At 54.5% G+C, this 14949-nt stretch overlaps 1 protein-coding gene across 6 annotated transcripts in view; it reads left to right on the top strand.

Moving 5' to 3' along the window:
- Positions 1 to 14645, top strand: part of ZDHHC18 (zinc finger DHHC-type palmitoyltransferase 18) — a 28332-nt gene extending 13687 nt beyond the window's left edge. For 2 of the 6 annotated variants that reach the window (XM_059879591.1, XM_024982468.2), the window contains 6 exons: positions 5648 to 5797; positions 7362 to 7499; positions 7628 to 7676; positions 8173 to 8275; positions 9696 to 9808; positions 10096 to 10672. In XM_059879591.1, the coding sequence (XP_059735574.1) occupies positions 5648 to 5797; positions 7362 to 7499; positions 7628 to 7676; positions 8173 to 8275; positions 9696 to 9808; positions 10096 to 10621 (1079 nt within the window). In that variant the 3' untranslated portion in view covers positions 10622 to 10672. The other 4 variants (XM_059879597.1, XM_059879593.1, XM_059879595.1 and 1 more) reach the window with 4 other exon arrangements.
- Positions 14646 to 14949: the final 304 nt, after the last annotated feature.

Genomic DNA, 14949 nt, shown 5'->3' with positions numbered 1-14949 from the left:
GCTGATCCTTTCCATTCTTCAAGGTGGTCGTCATTATTTGTCTGCTTGGACAGATGCAGGTTCACAGAGATTAAGCAGCTTCCAGAGGGCACCAGCTCCAGGTGGGAGGGTCAGGGCGTAAACTGCAGGCCCGCCTGTGTCTCTGCCCCTTGCCTGCTGCCTCACAGGTCCTAGGCCCCAGGGCTGCCTGTTGGTCCCGCTGTCTCTGCTCTCAAGCGATGTAGTGTCCAGCTGGGGAGACAGTGTACGCACACAGCAGTCCTGTCACAGCTCAGCACGGGGTCGAGGGCATGTCCTGTGCTGTGTGTGAGGCTCCTGTGGTCAGAGAGGCTGCTGCTGAGGCCCAGTGAGTCCTGGTGAGCAGAGAGAAGGGAGGCCCGGCTGGGTCATGGGGGGCAGGAAGCCAGGGCAGAGTGGCGGGAACAAAGCTGGAAACGGAGGTTGAACACAACTGTGGAGGGCCCTGATATCAGGACGAGAAGTTTACCTTTATCCTGTTTTTTTTAGGGGAGGCCAGTGAACGGTTTCTGAGCTGGGAAGTGACTTGAAAGGGGTTATTTAGGGGAATGTGATGGTGAGTGCAGGGCAGGTTAAAAGGCAGCGGGATTGGGAGCAAGAGTCTTTTGGGGGTACTGTTCGGTAATACGGGCCTGGGCTGGGATGGGGGTTGGGAGTGGAGAGGGATGGTGATGAAGAAAGAACTTGACCAGACCTAGTGACTGGCCAGGCCCAGATGAAGGAGAAGGAAGGGTCTGCCCGGGGAACTCCAGACTGGGTTCCCCTGGCTCAGTCACTCACCGGCTGTGGGACCTCGGACAAATCCCGTAACCTCCCTGGGCCTCTTTCCTCATCTGTGAGCTGAAAGAGTGAGAGCAGCGGCATCGGGTATCTGCTGGGGACCGGGGACCGTGTTACATGCTGTTTGAGGTGCCTCGTGGCCCTTGGATTGTGCCATCAGGAGAAATAAGGAACCGGGCAGGGAAGAATAACACTCATTGTGGCAATTGCAAATTTACAAAAAGACCTCAAGCCCAAGCTTCAGGAACTTGGATTCACATCGTGATTCTGCCACTGTGTGGCCTTAGGCAAGTCACTCGCCTCACTGGAAAGGCTCCTAAACGGTAGCCTGGACATTAAGATGGTAACTGCCCCTCCGGAGATGTTGAAGAGGAGAATATATGCAAGCGCTTAGCGCACTAGCACTCGGTGACCTGTTCTCATTCCCTTCTTTCTCTCCGTAGTTCTATGAGCTGATAATAACAGTGCACACTTTTTTTAAAAATTCATTTTTATTTGGCTGGGTGGGGTCTTAGTTGCAGTATGTGGGATCGTTGTTCTGTCGTGTGAGATCTTTCATTGTGGTGCACGGACTCTCTAGTCGGTGGCGCACAGGCTCACGGTTGTGGCGCGCAGGCTTAGTTGCTCTGTGGCATGTGGGATCCAGTTCCCCGACCAGGGATGCACCTGTGTCCCCTGCGTTGCAGGGTGGATTCCTAACCACTGGACCCCCAAGGATGTCCCCCAGTGTACACTTCTTAAGCATTTGCTTTGTGCTGCTTCACGTGCATTAACTCATTTAATCCTCACAATAGCCCTATGGGGTAAGTACCCTTACTCCCATTCAGTGATCAAGGAAACAGAGGCAGAGAGGTTAAATGATCTGCCTTGTCACACATCTCGTAAATGGCATCATCAGAAGAAACCCAGCTAGTAAGAGGTGCAGCTAGAATTCATGTCTCATCCTCCCTGTTATTCCCATTTTACAGATGATAAAACTGAGAAAAATTCATTTGACTGCAGCCTCACACACAGCCTGTGGCAAAACTGAGTTTCAGAGTATGTTTGTTCGCCTCAAACCCCCTGCCTTGACCATACTGCCATTACTAAGGAAGAGATGCTTAGACGTTTAGCTCCACTTTAAACACGCCACAGTTGAGGTGGTGGAGAGACAGCCTAGCAAAAGTCTCTGGTAGCTAAGAATGTGAGACACGAATCTGGTTCATTGATACATGCCAAGCACCTAGAATAGTGCCTGGCACATGGTAGGCACTCAGTAAGTAGTCACTGGAGCAAGTGGCCAAAGTAGAGGTATTATCGGGGAGTCAATCTCGTTTACTGGCTGGAAACGTAGCCAAGGGCTGGGGATCCCAGGCGCCCCTGGGACTCAGAATTCCATCTGGGAAGGAGCCGCTGCTCTGGGGAGCACTGGTCCTCTTGGCCTGGGGCACCAAGAGGCTCCCTAGGTAGCTCTATGGGTTTTGATCTAGGTTCAGCACCCTGTTCTGCCAGCAGACCCAACATGTGACTTTGGACAAGTTACTTTCTGTTTTCTTTTTCCTTTTTCCTAGGCTTTTACTGAAGTATAACGGGCTTGCCAAAAGTGTACAACTCATAAGTGCTCTGTTTGTTGAGGGTTCACAGTGGGAACACACACATGTAATTAGCACACCCAGACCAAGAAGCAGTGGTGGAGCCCGCCTTGTTCCCCTTTCCAGTCTCTGTCACCCCCCGCCCCCGCCCCGCAAGGATATCCATGGTCCTGGCTGTTAACACCATAGATTACGGTTACCTGTTTGTGAGCATTTTGTGCACTTACGCATTTGTGAGATTCATTCATATTGTTGTGTATAATTAAGGATCATTCATTCTCACTGCTGTATAGAATGCTGTTGTGTGAATATACTACAGTTTTTTTCTCCATTCTACTACTGATGGGAGTTCGGGTCGTTCCAGATTTTGGCTATTTTGAGAATTGTTGCTAAGAACAGTCTTGCACTTGGCTTTGGTGCACGTCAACTCATGTGCATTTCTGCTGGGAAAACACCTCTGAGTGGGACTGCTGGGCTGCACATGCTGAGCTTTGGTAGTTAGTGCAGAACTGTTGTCTAAAGTGGTCAGATGAGATTTTGAGTTGCTGTACATTTTTGCCAACACTTGAGATATACATTTTTTTTTTTTTTTTTCATGTTCACCATTCTGGTGCATATGTACTGGTAGCATATTGTGGTTTTAATTTGCATTTCTCTGATGACTAATGAGTATGAGCACTTTTTCATGTGTCTATTAGCCATTTGAACAGCTTCTTTTATGAAATGCCTGTTTGAATCTTTTGTCCGCGTTCAGATTGAGCTGTCTGATTTTTTTCTTACTGACTCATAGGACTTCTTTATAGACTCTGGATACACATCCTTTGTCCTTTGTCAGATAAACATACTGCACATATCTTCTACTACTCTGAAGGTCATATTTTCATTCTCAATAATCTCTTTAGATGGACAGGAGTTCTTAATTGTGATAAAATGCTGTTTATCAAATTGTTCCTTTATGATCAGTTCCTTCGTGTCTTATTTAAGAAATCTTTGTCTATTCCAGAGTCATGAAGCTGTTCTGTTTTTCTTTTTTTTAATCCAAAACGTTTTGTATTGAGCACCGTAGTCCATCTGGAATTGAGTTTGTATTAAGTGGGAGGCAGGCTTACAGTAATATGTGTGCTCAGTCTCGTCCAACTCTTTGTGACCCCGTTGACTGTAGCCTGCTAGGCTCCTCTGCCTGTGGAATCTTCCAGACAAGAATACCGGAGTGGGTAGCCATTCCCTTCTTCAGGGGATCTTCCTGATCCAGAGATCAAACCTGCGTCTCCCACATTGCAGGCAGATTCTTTAATACTGCACCTCCTGGGAAGCCCTTCTGACAGTCACATTCCCCCCCCCCATTTGTGTATCCAGTGGATCCAGCATTGTTTTATCAGGAAGAGACCATTTTCCTCCTTGGCCCTGTGATGTTGCCTTTGTCCTGAATCACATGATCATATACATGTTAGGCCTGTTTCTGGAGTCTGTTCTGTTCCACTGGTCAGCATTTCTCCCCTTTTACCCAAACCCAGCTGTCTTAAGTACTAAGGCTTTATCATAAGTGTTAATGTCTTGCTGTATAAGACCTGGCTTTGTTCTTCAAGAGTGCCTTGGCTATTCCTGGCCCTTTGATTTCTATATGAATTTTAGAATGAGTTTGTTGATTTCCGCACACACACACCCACAAACCCCAACTGGGATTATATTGAATCTAAAAATTAATTTGGAGAGAATAAATTGTTTTCTAATACTGAATCTGCCAATCCATGAATATCATGTATCTCTGCATTTCTTTTTCTCTTAAAATTTTTATTATGAAAAATTTCAAACGTTCAGAAAAGTGGGAAGAATTAGTATAACAAATTTGTATAAATTCACCATCTAGATTAAATCGTTGTTACTAGTGTGTCATATGTGTCACACAAACATATATGTCACGTTAAACCATTTCATAGTAAATTATACACATAGTAAAATATACACTTACCCCGTAAATACTTCAACATGTATCTCCAAGGTTTAAGGATACCCTGCTCCATAATGACAATTCCATTATCCCGTCTAGGAGAATTCATGGTTCCCAGATTTTTAATCTATAGTCACTTGTTCCCCCTTGCTCCCCAACTTTCTTCTGTTGCTGTGTTTTGTCCTGTTTTTTAATAATTTTATTTATTTATGTTTTGGCCATGCTGGGTCTTGATTGCTGCGCGGGCTTTTCTCCAGTTTCAGAGAGCAGGGGCTGCTCTCTAGTTGGGGTGCGTCTCATTGCAATGGTTTCCCTCATTGCTGAGCACAGGCTCTCGGGCCCACGGGCTTCAGTGGTTACGGCTCCCAGGCTCTGGAGCACAGGCTCAGTAGTCGTGGCTCATGGGCTTCGTTGCTCCGAGGCATGTGTGATCTCCCTGGATCGGGGATCGAGCTTGCGTCTCCTGCACTGGCAGGCAGATTCTTTACCACTGAGCCACCAAGGGAAGCCCCCTGTTTTGTTTTGTTTTTGAAAACAGGATCCGTTCTAGGATCAAGCATTGCACTGGTTTCTATCTCTTAAATCTTTAAATTTAGAAGCATCTCCCTTCTCCTTTTGTAAGCGACACTGACTCTTAAAAAATTCTTTCTTAACTGGAGCAGAGTTGAAATGCAGTGTGACACTGGCATTCGTCAGGGAGCAGGGCAGTGCTTGCAGGCGCCACACACCCTGCGTCTGACTGCTTCCTCATAGCGTGCTCTCACTGTGTCCTCTGTCCCTCCTGGAAACCAGAACTCAGATCTAGGCTTGTTTGAAAGAAAGTGAAAGTGTTAGTCGCTCAGTCGTGTCTGACTCTTTGCAACCCTGTGGACTGTAGCCTGCCGGCTCCTCTGTCCATGGGATTCTCCAGGCAAGAGTACTGGAGCGGGTTGCCATTCCTTTCTCCAGGGCATCTTCCTGACCCAGGGATCGAACCCAGGTCTCCTGCATTGCAGGTGGATTCTTTACAGTCCCTGGTGGGTCAGACGATAAGGATGCAAATAAAGCTCGCTGGGATGTTTAGATGCAGATGAAGCTCAGGTCTCCCTCCCTGAAAGCCCTTCCTGAAGTGGCACGTGAGCAGGGGTGTGAAGCTTCTCCACAGCGCTTGACAGCAAGTCTTGGTGGGTGGTCACAGCTCTCGATGCCCTCGGCAGCCATCTTGCCCTAATGTTTGTCCCCCCAAAGCAGCTTCCCTGAAGCTTCTCTCGTCCTGGCCAGGCAGTACTGGCTCCCCCCTCCCCCGGACGGGGCTTGGCCATCCCCCATCTGTCTCTCCTCCCCTTCTCAGACAACACAGGCAGTTCCACGTACCGGCCACCCCCTCGGACCCGGGAGGTGATGATCAACGGGCAGGTGGTGAAGCTGAAGTACTGCTTCACCTGTAAGATGTTTCGGCCGCCCCGCACCTCACACTGCAGCGTCTGCGACAACTGTGTGGGTAAGTGGGAGGCAGCAGAGGGGGGCGCGGGCAGTCCTGAGAGGGATGGAGCCCTAGAGACCGGGAGTCGCTTGTGGGGGGGCCTGGGCGTCTGGGCAGGAAGTCTGGTTCCCTCAGATTTGCTCTGACTGAGGAGGGGCTGCAGGGAGGGGCCCTGAATGTGACCAGTGGTATCGCAGCTTCAGCCCAGGGTGGGTGGATTCCTCCCCCAGCTCTGAAATGGACATAGAGACGCCTTGGTTTGGTCCTCAGCAGGTCCAGGATCCAGAGTCTGGAGCATGACATTCTAGACATGTGGCCCAGGGCCAGCTCTGCTGAAAGTCCTGGGTTTTGGACTGACAAGAATCTGGGAACCGAGGAGTTCATGCCAGTGAGGTAGAGAGGGTGGAGCTGCGATTGGAAGCTAAGCTCCTGACCCACGACTGCCGTGGTTGTTGGGGAGCCAGAGACTGTCTCGTCCCCTCTCGCCACTCTCTGGAGGCCCAGCAGCTCAGACAGGGACCCAGGTGTGCCTCTGGGAGGGTGTTGTAAGGGAGAGGCTCTGCGAGAGGACCCAGGTGAGCTGAGCCATGGTGACTGTGCACAGTCCCCAGGGCGGTGAGCTCATGACGCTAGCTCAGCACTCCCTGAGCAGGGGAGCCGGGGGAGCACCCGGACAGCAGGCCGAGAAATGGGTGACTCAGTGGGTGTCGTTCCTCCCTGAGAATCTGCCCCACCCACCCTCTGTGAAGGGCGCTGGCCCGGTGTAGGCCTGCGTCAGGCTTGTGACCTACATTCCCACAGGGGACTTTTCACCTGCCTGGGCGTGACCCCACCCCTGGGACACAGTGCTGGTGTGAGCTCAGCCCTCTGACTAGGCCTCCAGTGCCGCTTCTCCACAAGTTATAGCGGGCCCGCCCCTCCCCGGTCCTCTGTTCTAGAGCTAGGGAGCAGGGGTCATTGGTTGTTGCCAAGGGGCCAGGATCGTAGGCAGCAAGTCCTTTCTGTGGGTCTTCTTCATGCCAGACTCTGCCAGGCCCTGGGGTTCGGCCCAGGCCCTCTCATGGAGCTCACAGTGGAGCAGGGGTTATAGTTGTGCTTATTGTGTTTGGTCGCGTCCGACTCCTTGGCGACCCCACACACTGTAGCCCACCAGGCTCCTCTGTCCATGGAATTTTCCAGGCAAGAATACTGTGGGGGATCTTCCTGACCCAGAGATCGAACCTGCATCTCTTGCATTGGCAGGCGATTCTTTACCACTACGGCACTTGGGAAGGGGTTACAAGCCAACCTGCTAATTGTAAATAAACATATAAACCCATGTAGGCAAAGTGCTGCAAAGGACAAGTGCCAGGGAAGTGGGGCAAATAACAGGGGCCTCACTCTCCTCTGAGGTTGAAGGAGAACTTTCTCAAGGATGTGGCCTTGCAGCCAAGACACAGAGGAACCGGCAGGTGAAGGGCCAGAGGCCAGGAGTGTCGAGGAACTGAGAGTTGCATGTGGACAGGGTGAGGGGGTGGGGTCACCCAGCTGTGGCGGGAGGCCTTAAACCCCCGGCGCTGACCTGCCTCCCTGGCCCTTCCAGAACGGTTTGACCATCACTGCCCCTGGGTGGGCAACTGTGTGGGGAAACGGAACTACCGCTTCTTCTATGCATTCATTCTCTCCCTCTCATTCCTGACGGCCTTCATCTTCGCCTGTGTGGTCACCCACCTGACGCTGCGTGAGTTAGGGGTGACGGAGGGGGGTGGGTCAGGGCTAAGTGGGAGGGCCAGGGGCAAGCTCAGCCAGCTCAAGGGACCGTGGTCGCTGTCCCTTGAGCCATGCCCTCTCCTGTCTCTTCCTCCCCAGGCTCTCAGGGAAGCAACTTCCTCTCCACTCTGAAGGAGACACCAGCGAGATATCCTTTGTCGGCAAGGGGGAGCCCTGGTGGGACCTGAGGCCCCTTCCCTGAGGCGGGTCCCCACACCACATCCTGTAAACAGAGGGCAATGGGATAGAGCTGATGTTTGTCCTCTGGAATCCAGCGTGCCAGCTGCTCCTGTTCACCCCCAAGCTAGAGCCCATTCTGAATGGGCTGTTGTGGGGCCAGAATTGCCAGGAACTCCCAGGAGCACAGCCCCCTGAGATACCCAGCTCTCTGGACTGTGCCCTGTCCGTGGCTCTGGTATTTGAAACCCTCAGTTCCCTCTTCCGTCCATGACCCTGGGCTTGTCCTGCCCTGTGGGGGTTCTTGGACCCTCCTTGTGGCCCAGGAGAGGATCTGCTGAGATTATAGACGGTTACAAACTTACCTCCCTTCCGGGGGAGTAGCTGCACAGAGGGATGGGTGAGAGAGGCTGGTGAGGGAGGCTCCCAGCCCCGGTCCCGTGTGGGTCCTTGACTGCGCCGCTCACCGTGCTGGAGTTGGTGATCTGCTTCTTCTCCATCTGGTCCATCCTGGGCCTCTCAGGGTTTCACACTTACCTCGTCGCCTCCAACCTGACAACTAATGAAGATGTGAGTAAAGGCTCGAGCAGCAGCTCATCCCTGGGCCAGATCCTGGGATGGGGGCAGGGCTGAAGGAGCCTGGGCAGCCACAGTGCAGCCCTGACCCCCAAACTTCTGGGAAAATGCAGGCAGAGAGGCGAGGTAGCCCAGCATCTCCCTCCAGGGCTCAGGGCTGGGCTCTGGGAGACCCTGGGCAGGCCCCGAGGTTGCTTTCTCCCTAACCCCACCAGAGCAGCACTGACCCCATTGCTATACACTTGGCCGGCTCATTACCATTTCCAGAGTTCTTGCAGTTTCCATCCTCTCTTTGGGTCCTTTTGCCTCCGAGCTGAGTGACTTGCCCCAGGTCACCAGCTGGAAAGGGACAGAGCCAGGGTTGCACTCGGAAGCTCAGGCCCATCACGCTGTCCTCGTAGACAACAGCGATTCCACTGTTCTCAGGGAGTCCTGGGGCTCTCTGAGGCATCCTTAGTGAGGGGGGCGGTCAAGAGAGAAGCCTGAAGCTCCATTAGCCTCCCCACTCCCCCTGCTGCCTTGTAGATCTCTACCAACAAACCTTGTCTGTTGGAGCACCCACTATGTGCTGAGCCCTGGGCCAGACCTGACCCCTCCCCTCCCATCCTTCCAAGCAACAATAAATGAGAGCATCTGTCCCAGGGCTGGCATCTAATATTGCTCAGAGGCCCATGGACCAACGGAAAATACGTTCCTTGACCTCAGCCTGTCATTTGGAGAAAGGAACTTAACAGGCATGACAGGGTATCACATGCTGGGTGATTGGTACAGAGCAGAAATGACATCAGCCAGCTTCTCCCAAGGTGATTTCCTGGGGGCTGTTTCTGCAGGATATCACTAGGGGTTAAGCAGAAATGGGCGTCATGGCCAGATACATTTGGAAGACTCCACGGTGCAGTCAAGCCGGTCTCCTTCACTGCTGGTCTCCTTAGTGCCTTTGACAGCCAGCTCTGTGGAGCTAGAGAGGGGCAGGGTTTCATCTCATGCTTCGACAGCGTTGCTAGAGTTCCCTGGTTTTCAAATGAGAACTGAGACTCAGAAACAGTGCTCTGTCCGGGGTCACGAGCAAGTCTGGGAGAACCAGAGTTCACAGCTAGGTCAGCCTGAGCCCTGGGCCCTTGCACTAGCCTCCTTCCTGGGTGGCTGGCAAGAGAAGGAATGATGCACTCCGAAAGCTTCCTCTGGAGGCATCTCTCTGGCTCTGCTCTGACTTCTGTCTTGGTCAGAGCCTCCTCTTCTGGGTGCCTCCCCGACACCCAGCAGACCCCCACATTCTCACGGAACGACTAAAGGGTAAAGGCACATTCCCTCCAATAGGCTAGCCAGAATTGGTTTCAGAATGTGCTGGTCTTCCCCAGCCTCTAGAAGGGGAAATGAAGGGAGTACTTGACTCAGAGCTCCTTCCTGCTTGCAGATCAAAGGCTCGTGGTCCAACAAGAGGGGCGGCGAGGCCTCCGTCAACCCCTACAGCCATAAAAGTGTTATCACCAACTGCTGTGCTGTGCTCTGTGGCCCCCTACCTCCCAGGTAAGCCAGGGGGTGTGTGTGGGAGGTCACAGGGCCTGGCCTGGCCAGTGTGTGCGTGTGGAGTGGGGTGGGGTAGCTCTGTGAGTCTCCTCTCAAAGAGGTTCTGGAATCACTGACCTCTCCACACCAAAGATGCCCTCCATCCATCATCCCCTGCTGTGTGGCACTTGTCCCAGAAAGGAATTCAGTAGGGTTGTAATTTGTAATCCTGTGTGCTCATTGTAGAAAAAGTTAAGTACAAAATATCAGAAAGAGTATTAGATATCACATGTAATCTTACTCCTCAGGGATCAGCACAATGAATGCTCTGTCTACCTTGAGGCACTCTGCTGTCCGGTGCTGATGGCTGGACTGGGTGGAGCCTCATCTCCCTCCTGGTGGCTCAGCTCTGCGGGGAAACGCCCCATCTGTCCGGACACTAGGGGGCGCCAGATGTCCAGATCGGGAATTCAATTGGAAGCCGTGGGGGCAGGTTGGGGGTGGGGTAAGATTTCCTCACACCTTCCCCACCTCCTCCCGCCCAATATCCCATATGCCTGTCACCTATCCCGCCCCTGGGGAAAGGACAGTACGAACTGCAGGATCTCCCAATGCCCTTTCGTCCTTGCTCTTCTCGCCTGCAGCTTGGGAGCCCGACAGAAAGCCAGGCAGTTTGAATTAATAGTGGATAAATTCTGTGGCCCAAAGCCAGGTGTCCAGAGTACAGAGAGGGCCCTTCCAGAAAGGAAGGGTCTTGAGCCACCAACTGGAGCAGCCTTTCTAGGGCTGGGTCTTGCCTCGTCTGGGAGATGGACCCAGCTGTCCAGGCCCTGACCTGGAGCTGTGGTGTCAGGTAGGGCCCTCATGTGTCCCCCTCTTGTCTTTTGGAAGCCTGATTGACCGGAGGGGATTTGTGCAGTCCGACACCGTGTTGCCCTCGCCCGTCAGAAGCGACGAGCCAGCCTGCAGAGCCAAGCCCGATGCCAGCATGGTAGGAAGCCACCCATGAACTGGGCTCAGTACTTGCCACCTGCTGGCCTGTCTGCCCCTCCGCACTCACCTGCCACCCTCCACACCTGCCAGGACCTCCTCCCCATTCCACCCGAAGGGAAGCAGAGCCGCCCAAGACTGCTTGAGTCTTTTCGTATTTATTTCCCACCCTGCGTGGCTTTCCCCACACTGTGCCATGGCTGTACCCTCTGCTCCCCAGACCAGGCTCACACGGCCGGGGGCCCTAAGTTCCCCCAGCTGGTCAGTGGCAGGAGTGCCAGGAGAGAGAGGCCAGGGCCCCTGAGGCTGCCCAGCAGACCACGCCAAGCCTCTGCCCAGCCGTGCCCTGTGTGAGTGAGGCTGCAGACTGAGTGTGCCGCCTCCCGGGTTGGGGAGCTGCTGGGCCCTGCTGAGCGGGGGTCCGAGGGGGTGAAGCTGGACTGAGAAGTCGGCTCCGGACAGCAGGCTGTTGGAGAGGATGCCTCTGGGGGCTGCTTGGGCGTCTGGGCCCTTCCTTCCTTCTGGGAGAGCCGTCGTTCTTTGTTCTGTTTTTGTTTTTGTATGGAGTCGGCCAGTAGACTAGAGCTGGGGCTCCAGGTAGAGAGGGCGGAGTTGGGGGTGGGTGGGAGGAGCAGCCTGCGTCGGAGGAAGCCAAATCAGCCAGCCAGACACCCGAGACCTCAGCTCCTGCATGATTCCTGGGCGGCACACTAGGAAGGGGGAGCCTCGCCCCCCTCTGCCCACGGAGGGTTCTCCAAGGGCCCAACCTGCACCCCCCTCCACCTCCCTCCCAGGCCAGGTCTGGGGATGGGCAGGTTTTACTCATGCTGGCAATACTTGAAACGGGTTTATTAACGCTGGGTATTTTGCACAATTTTATAGACCTCTTTTCTACATAGCATTTTTTTTAATGGAAGAAAAAAGAAAAAGTCAGCCACATTGCTATCTTTGTAGTGCCAGGTGAAGGGTTATCAGAAGGCACCTTGGTTTTAATAAGTTTATTACAAGAGGCCTTCTGGCTGTGAGTGAGCGAGTGTGTGTGTGTGCACGTGTGGGTGCTCTTGTACGAATGTGGCTGGCTCCCACACCCCCTGGGTTGCCTCACTCTCTGCCATCGCCCTTGGGTGCCAGCTGGTGGTGGCAGCAGCAGGAGCAGCCTGAGCCGTGGGGACGGGGAGTGTGTGCATTGGTCACAGGAGACCCCTGGGCTCCTGCTGCAGTCCAGCCCATCCTCCTTGCCCCCCTCCAAGGACCTCAAACAGTGGCCTGGACTCGGCCACCCAGCCCCCAGGTCAGGCTTCCAGCTGGGACCTGCCCAGACAGGCTGGGGCCTGGTCAGCTGGATGGGGTAATGGCTGTGGGGAGTGGCTGCCTCGCCACAGCCCCTCCTCCGGGATCTGAGTATGGGACCCAGCCCCAGGGGCTAGAGCGTGGCCAACTGAGGGCCTCCCTCCAGGAAGGACCAGGGTGGGCTGAAACGAGTGAAGGTTGGCCTAAATCTGGGCCAGAAACTTAGACGATGGCCCTCCTCTCCTGGGAGCGACAGTTTCTTGTCACAATAGATAGGAAATTGTCCCTCTGTCCCCTTCCTTGGCCCTCTAAGAGGATCAAAGCCCTTGGAAAAGGACATAGGAAGTCCCCGCACCTTGTTCTTCCTTGCTCCAGAGGCTGGTGGGTCACAGGCAGCTGAGGAGTCACAGCCACCAGGAGTCCCCTCTGGGAGAAACCACTTCGCCCCAGCCTCAGGGCCCTGGGCCCTGCTGCAGTGGGAGTGAGGGGTGGGGAGGAAGCTGGCTAGAGGAGGGGACTCTGACCTGCCTTTTATTTAAGCCAGTTTTCTTTGTTCCTGCTTGTAATAAAATTTTTGTTTTTAAGAATTGATTTGCTTTGGTTTGGTTTTTGTTTGCTCTTTCTTTGCTGAGGCCCCAACTGGCAGCCCTCTGTTCTTTTAGCCAGACTTGGTCTTTCCTCTTCAGTTCAGTTTAGTCGCTCAGTCGTGTCTGACTCTTTGCGACCCCAGGGACTGCAGCACGCCAGGCTTCCCTGTCCATCACCAACTCCCGGAGCCTGCTCAGACTCTTGTCCATCGAGTCGGTGATGCCTGGGTAGACAGAAAGAGGGCAGGCAGCCCAGTGCTCCAGCTGAAGCTCTCTCCTGGCTGGAGTCTGCTTGCTGGAGGCCGAGCACAGAGGGCTATAGCTAGGCCCCCGCAGGCAGGGCAGAAAAGGCCATCTGGTCCTCTCTCCATCCCCTCTACTTTCTCTGGCCCTGGGGGCTTGCAACCCCTAAGTTCTTCTTTCTTTTCTTTCTTTCCACTCTGACCTCCAGTGACTGCTTAGCTAAGAAATGTTTGTAAAGAAGTAGATTGCAGTTTGAGAGCCAGAGCCTCCCTGGCCCCCACCCCCGCCTGGGCAGCAGGGCCCCACCAGACAGCTCGTAACCCTGGCCCACCTCTCTGGTATCTCCCCCAGGAGGACACCTGTCAGGATTTTGCCATCTCCTGCACAGCCTGAGGGGAGCTAACAGGCCTCTTTGCAGAGGGTTAGCTGGTAAGACTGTATCTCCCCCGTCGGCCAGCAGCACTGCCCGCTCCCCTCACACACCATACCATCTTCATCGCATGCCTCGCCGCCCCCACGGGGCCCATTCATCTGTCTGGTGTGTGGTGCAGTGTGTGTGCTGGCGGTGGTAGGGCCCTCAGGACTGCCCCCCCATCAGCAGAAGGGCCGGGGCGTGGGCGCAGGGCTAGGAGCCGCCCCACCCTGGACAGAGGAAGTGGCTTCACGCAGAGCAGCTCTCCAGCTGGAGCAGGAGGTGAAGGGCGAGGTCGGGAGAGGATGGCACACCTGCCCTGGGGCGCTGGAGCCTGCTCTGGCGGGTCCTGGTGCGCAGGGGCCCTCGGTCACTAACTTGTGTCCTGGCTTTCTGTCCTGCTGAGCTTTTTCTCTCACCTGCCCGTTTTCTCTCCTGCTTGGTTGCCTGCTGCCCGAGCCTCGGCCCTTCTGTGGGGAAGACGCAGGTGCTGTGGCCACCCCTTCTCCCTGCCGGCCTCCTCTCTCCTCCCCATCGCGCTAACCCTCTCTCTTCTCCTCCTTTGCTGTCCTGCCCTGGATCTCCAGTGTATGCGGGGGCTTAAGGACCTCCTGAGGACCACTGCTCTCTGCCTCTCCAGGAGCGGCCTGGGGGGCGCCAGGCCCTCGGCACCTCCACCTGCCTAACCCGTGGCCCGTCTGCCACCGTCTGTGCCTACAGGGTCTGCCCCCAAGCCTGCCCCACACGTATTCTCTCTAGGGCCCCCCCCCAAGAGGAGGCAGGGGTTGGCCTCTCTGCCCCTGCTCCTACTCCACGCGCACGGCCAGAGTGTAGAAGGCCAGAAAGCAGCTGTCAGCACAATGATGTCAGACTCTGCTGAAACTTGCCCTCCCCTCCTCCACCTTCCTTCCCCTTCCCCAGATCCGTCCAGAGTTAAGACTCTAGGAATCTTGCCTTACAACCTGCCCACCCCCAGGATCAGGCAGAGCTCTAGTCTAGCTGAGCAGGTTTCTTCAGGAGCCTTCTGGGGTGTTGATGACGCTGCTGAACAAGTTTGGTGACTGTTCTGAGCATAGCTGGTTTGACACTGTTCCCACGGCACCCCCCCCACCCCCCACCCAGCAGGTAGGACGCAAGGAGGACGCTGTCCCTCTTTGCTTCAGGCACCGAGGGGCGGGCTAGCGCTGACAGCCCCGAGCTCTTTAGAGGAACTGAAGGCAACCAGGCGGGCCTAGGGAATCTGCTGAGCCCATGGCGGGATGGGGGTGGGGGGCTGCTTGTCTACTGTCCTGTACCTTTTTTTAACCAAAATAAAGATCTCCCTCTTCTTGCCATACCTTTGAGTGTCTAGTACCACCTTTATTTGGGGTCCAGGGCTGGGGCCTATGATGAATCTGCAGGAGAACATCTGGCTTATCCTCAATGCCGGCCTAGTCAGCTGGTCAGAGCCATTCTAGAGATTTTAAAAAAGAGGCACAATGAAGCCAGAGGGGACAGGCAGAGTGGCTAGGGTTGTCGTCACTCTGCCCCTCCAGAACTCCTGGTCTCAGTTCCAGAGACCTTCAAGTCTTAGCTGACCTCTGAACTTGGAGAGGTCCCAATCCAGGCCAGGGCAGCGGGTTTAACTCCAGTCTGGGGCT

This window comes from Bos taurus, chromosome 2 (assembly GCF_002263795.3).
Source record: "Bos taurus isolate L1 Dominette 01449 registration number 42190680 breed Hereford chromosome 2, ARS-UCD2.0, whole genome shotgun sequence".
NCBI classification, from domain to species: Eukaryota; Metazoa; Chordata; class Mammalia; order Artiodactyla; family Bovidae; genus Bos; species Bos taurus.
This window is presented reverse-complemented; position numbering and strand designations above follow the sequence as displayed.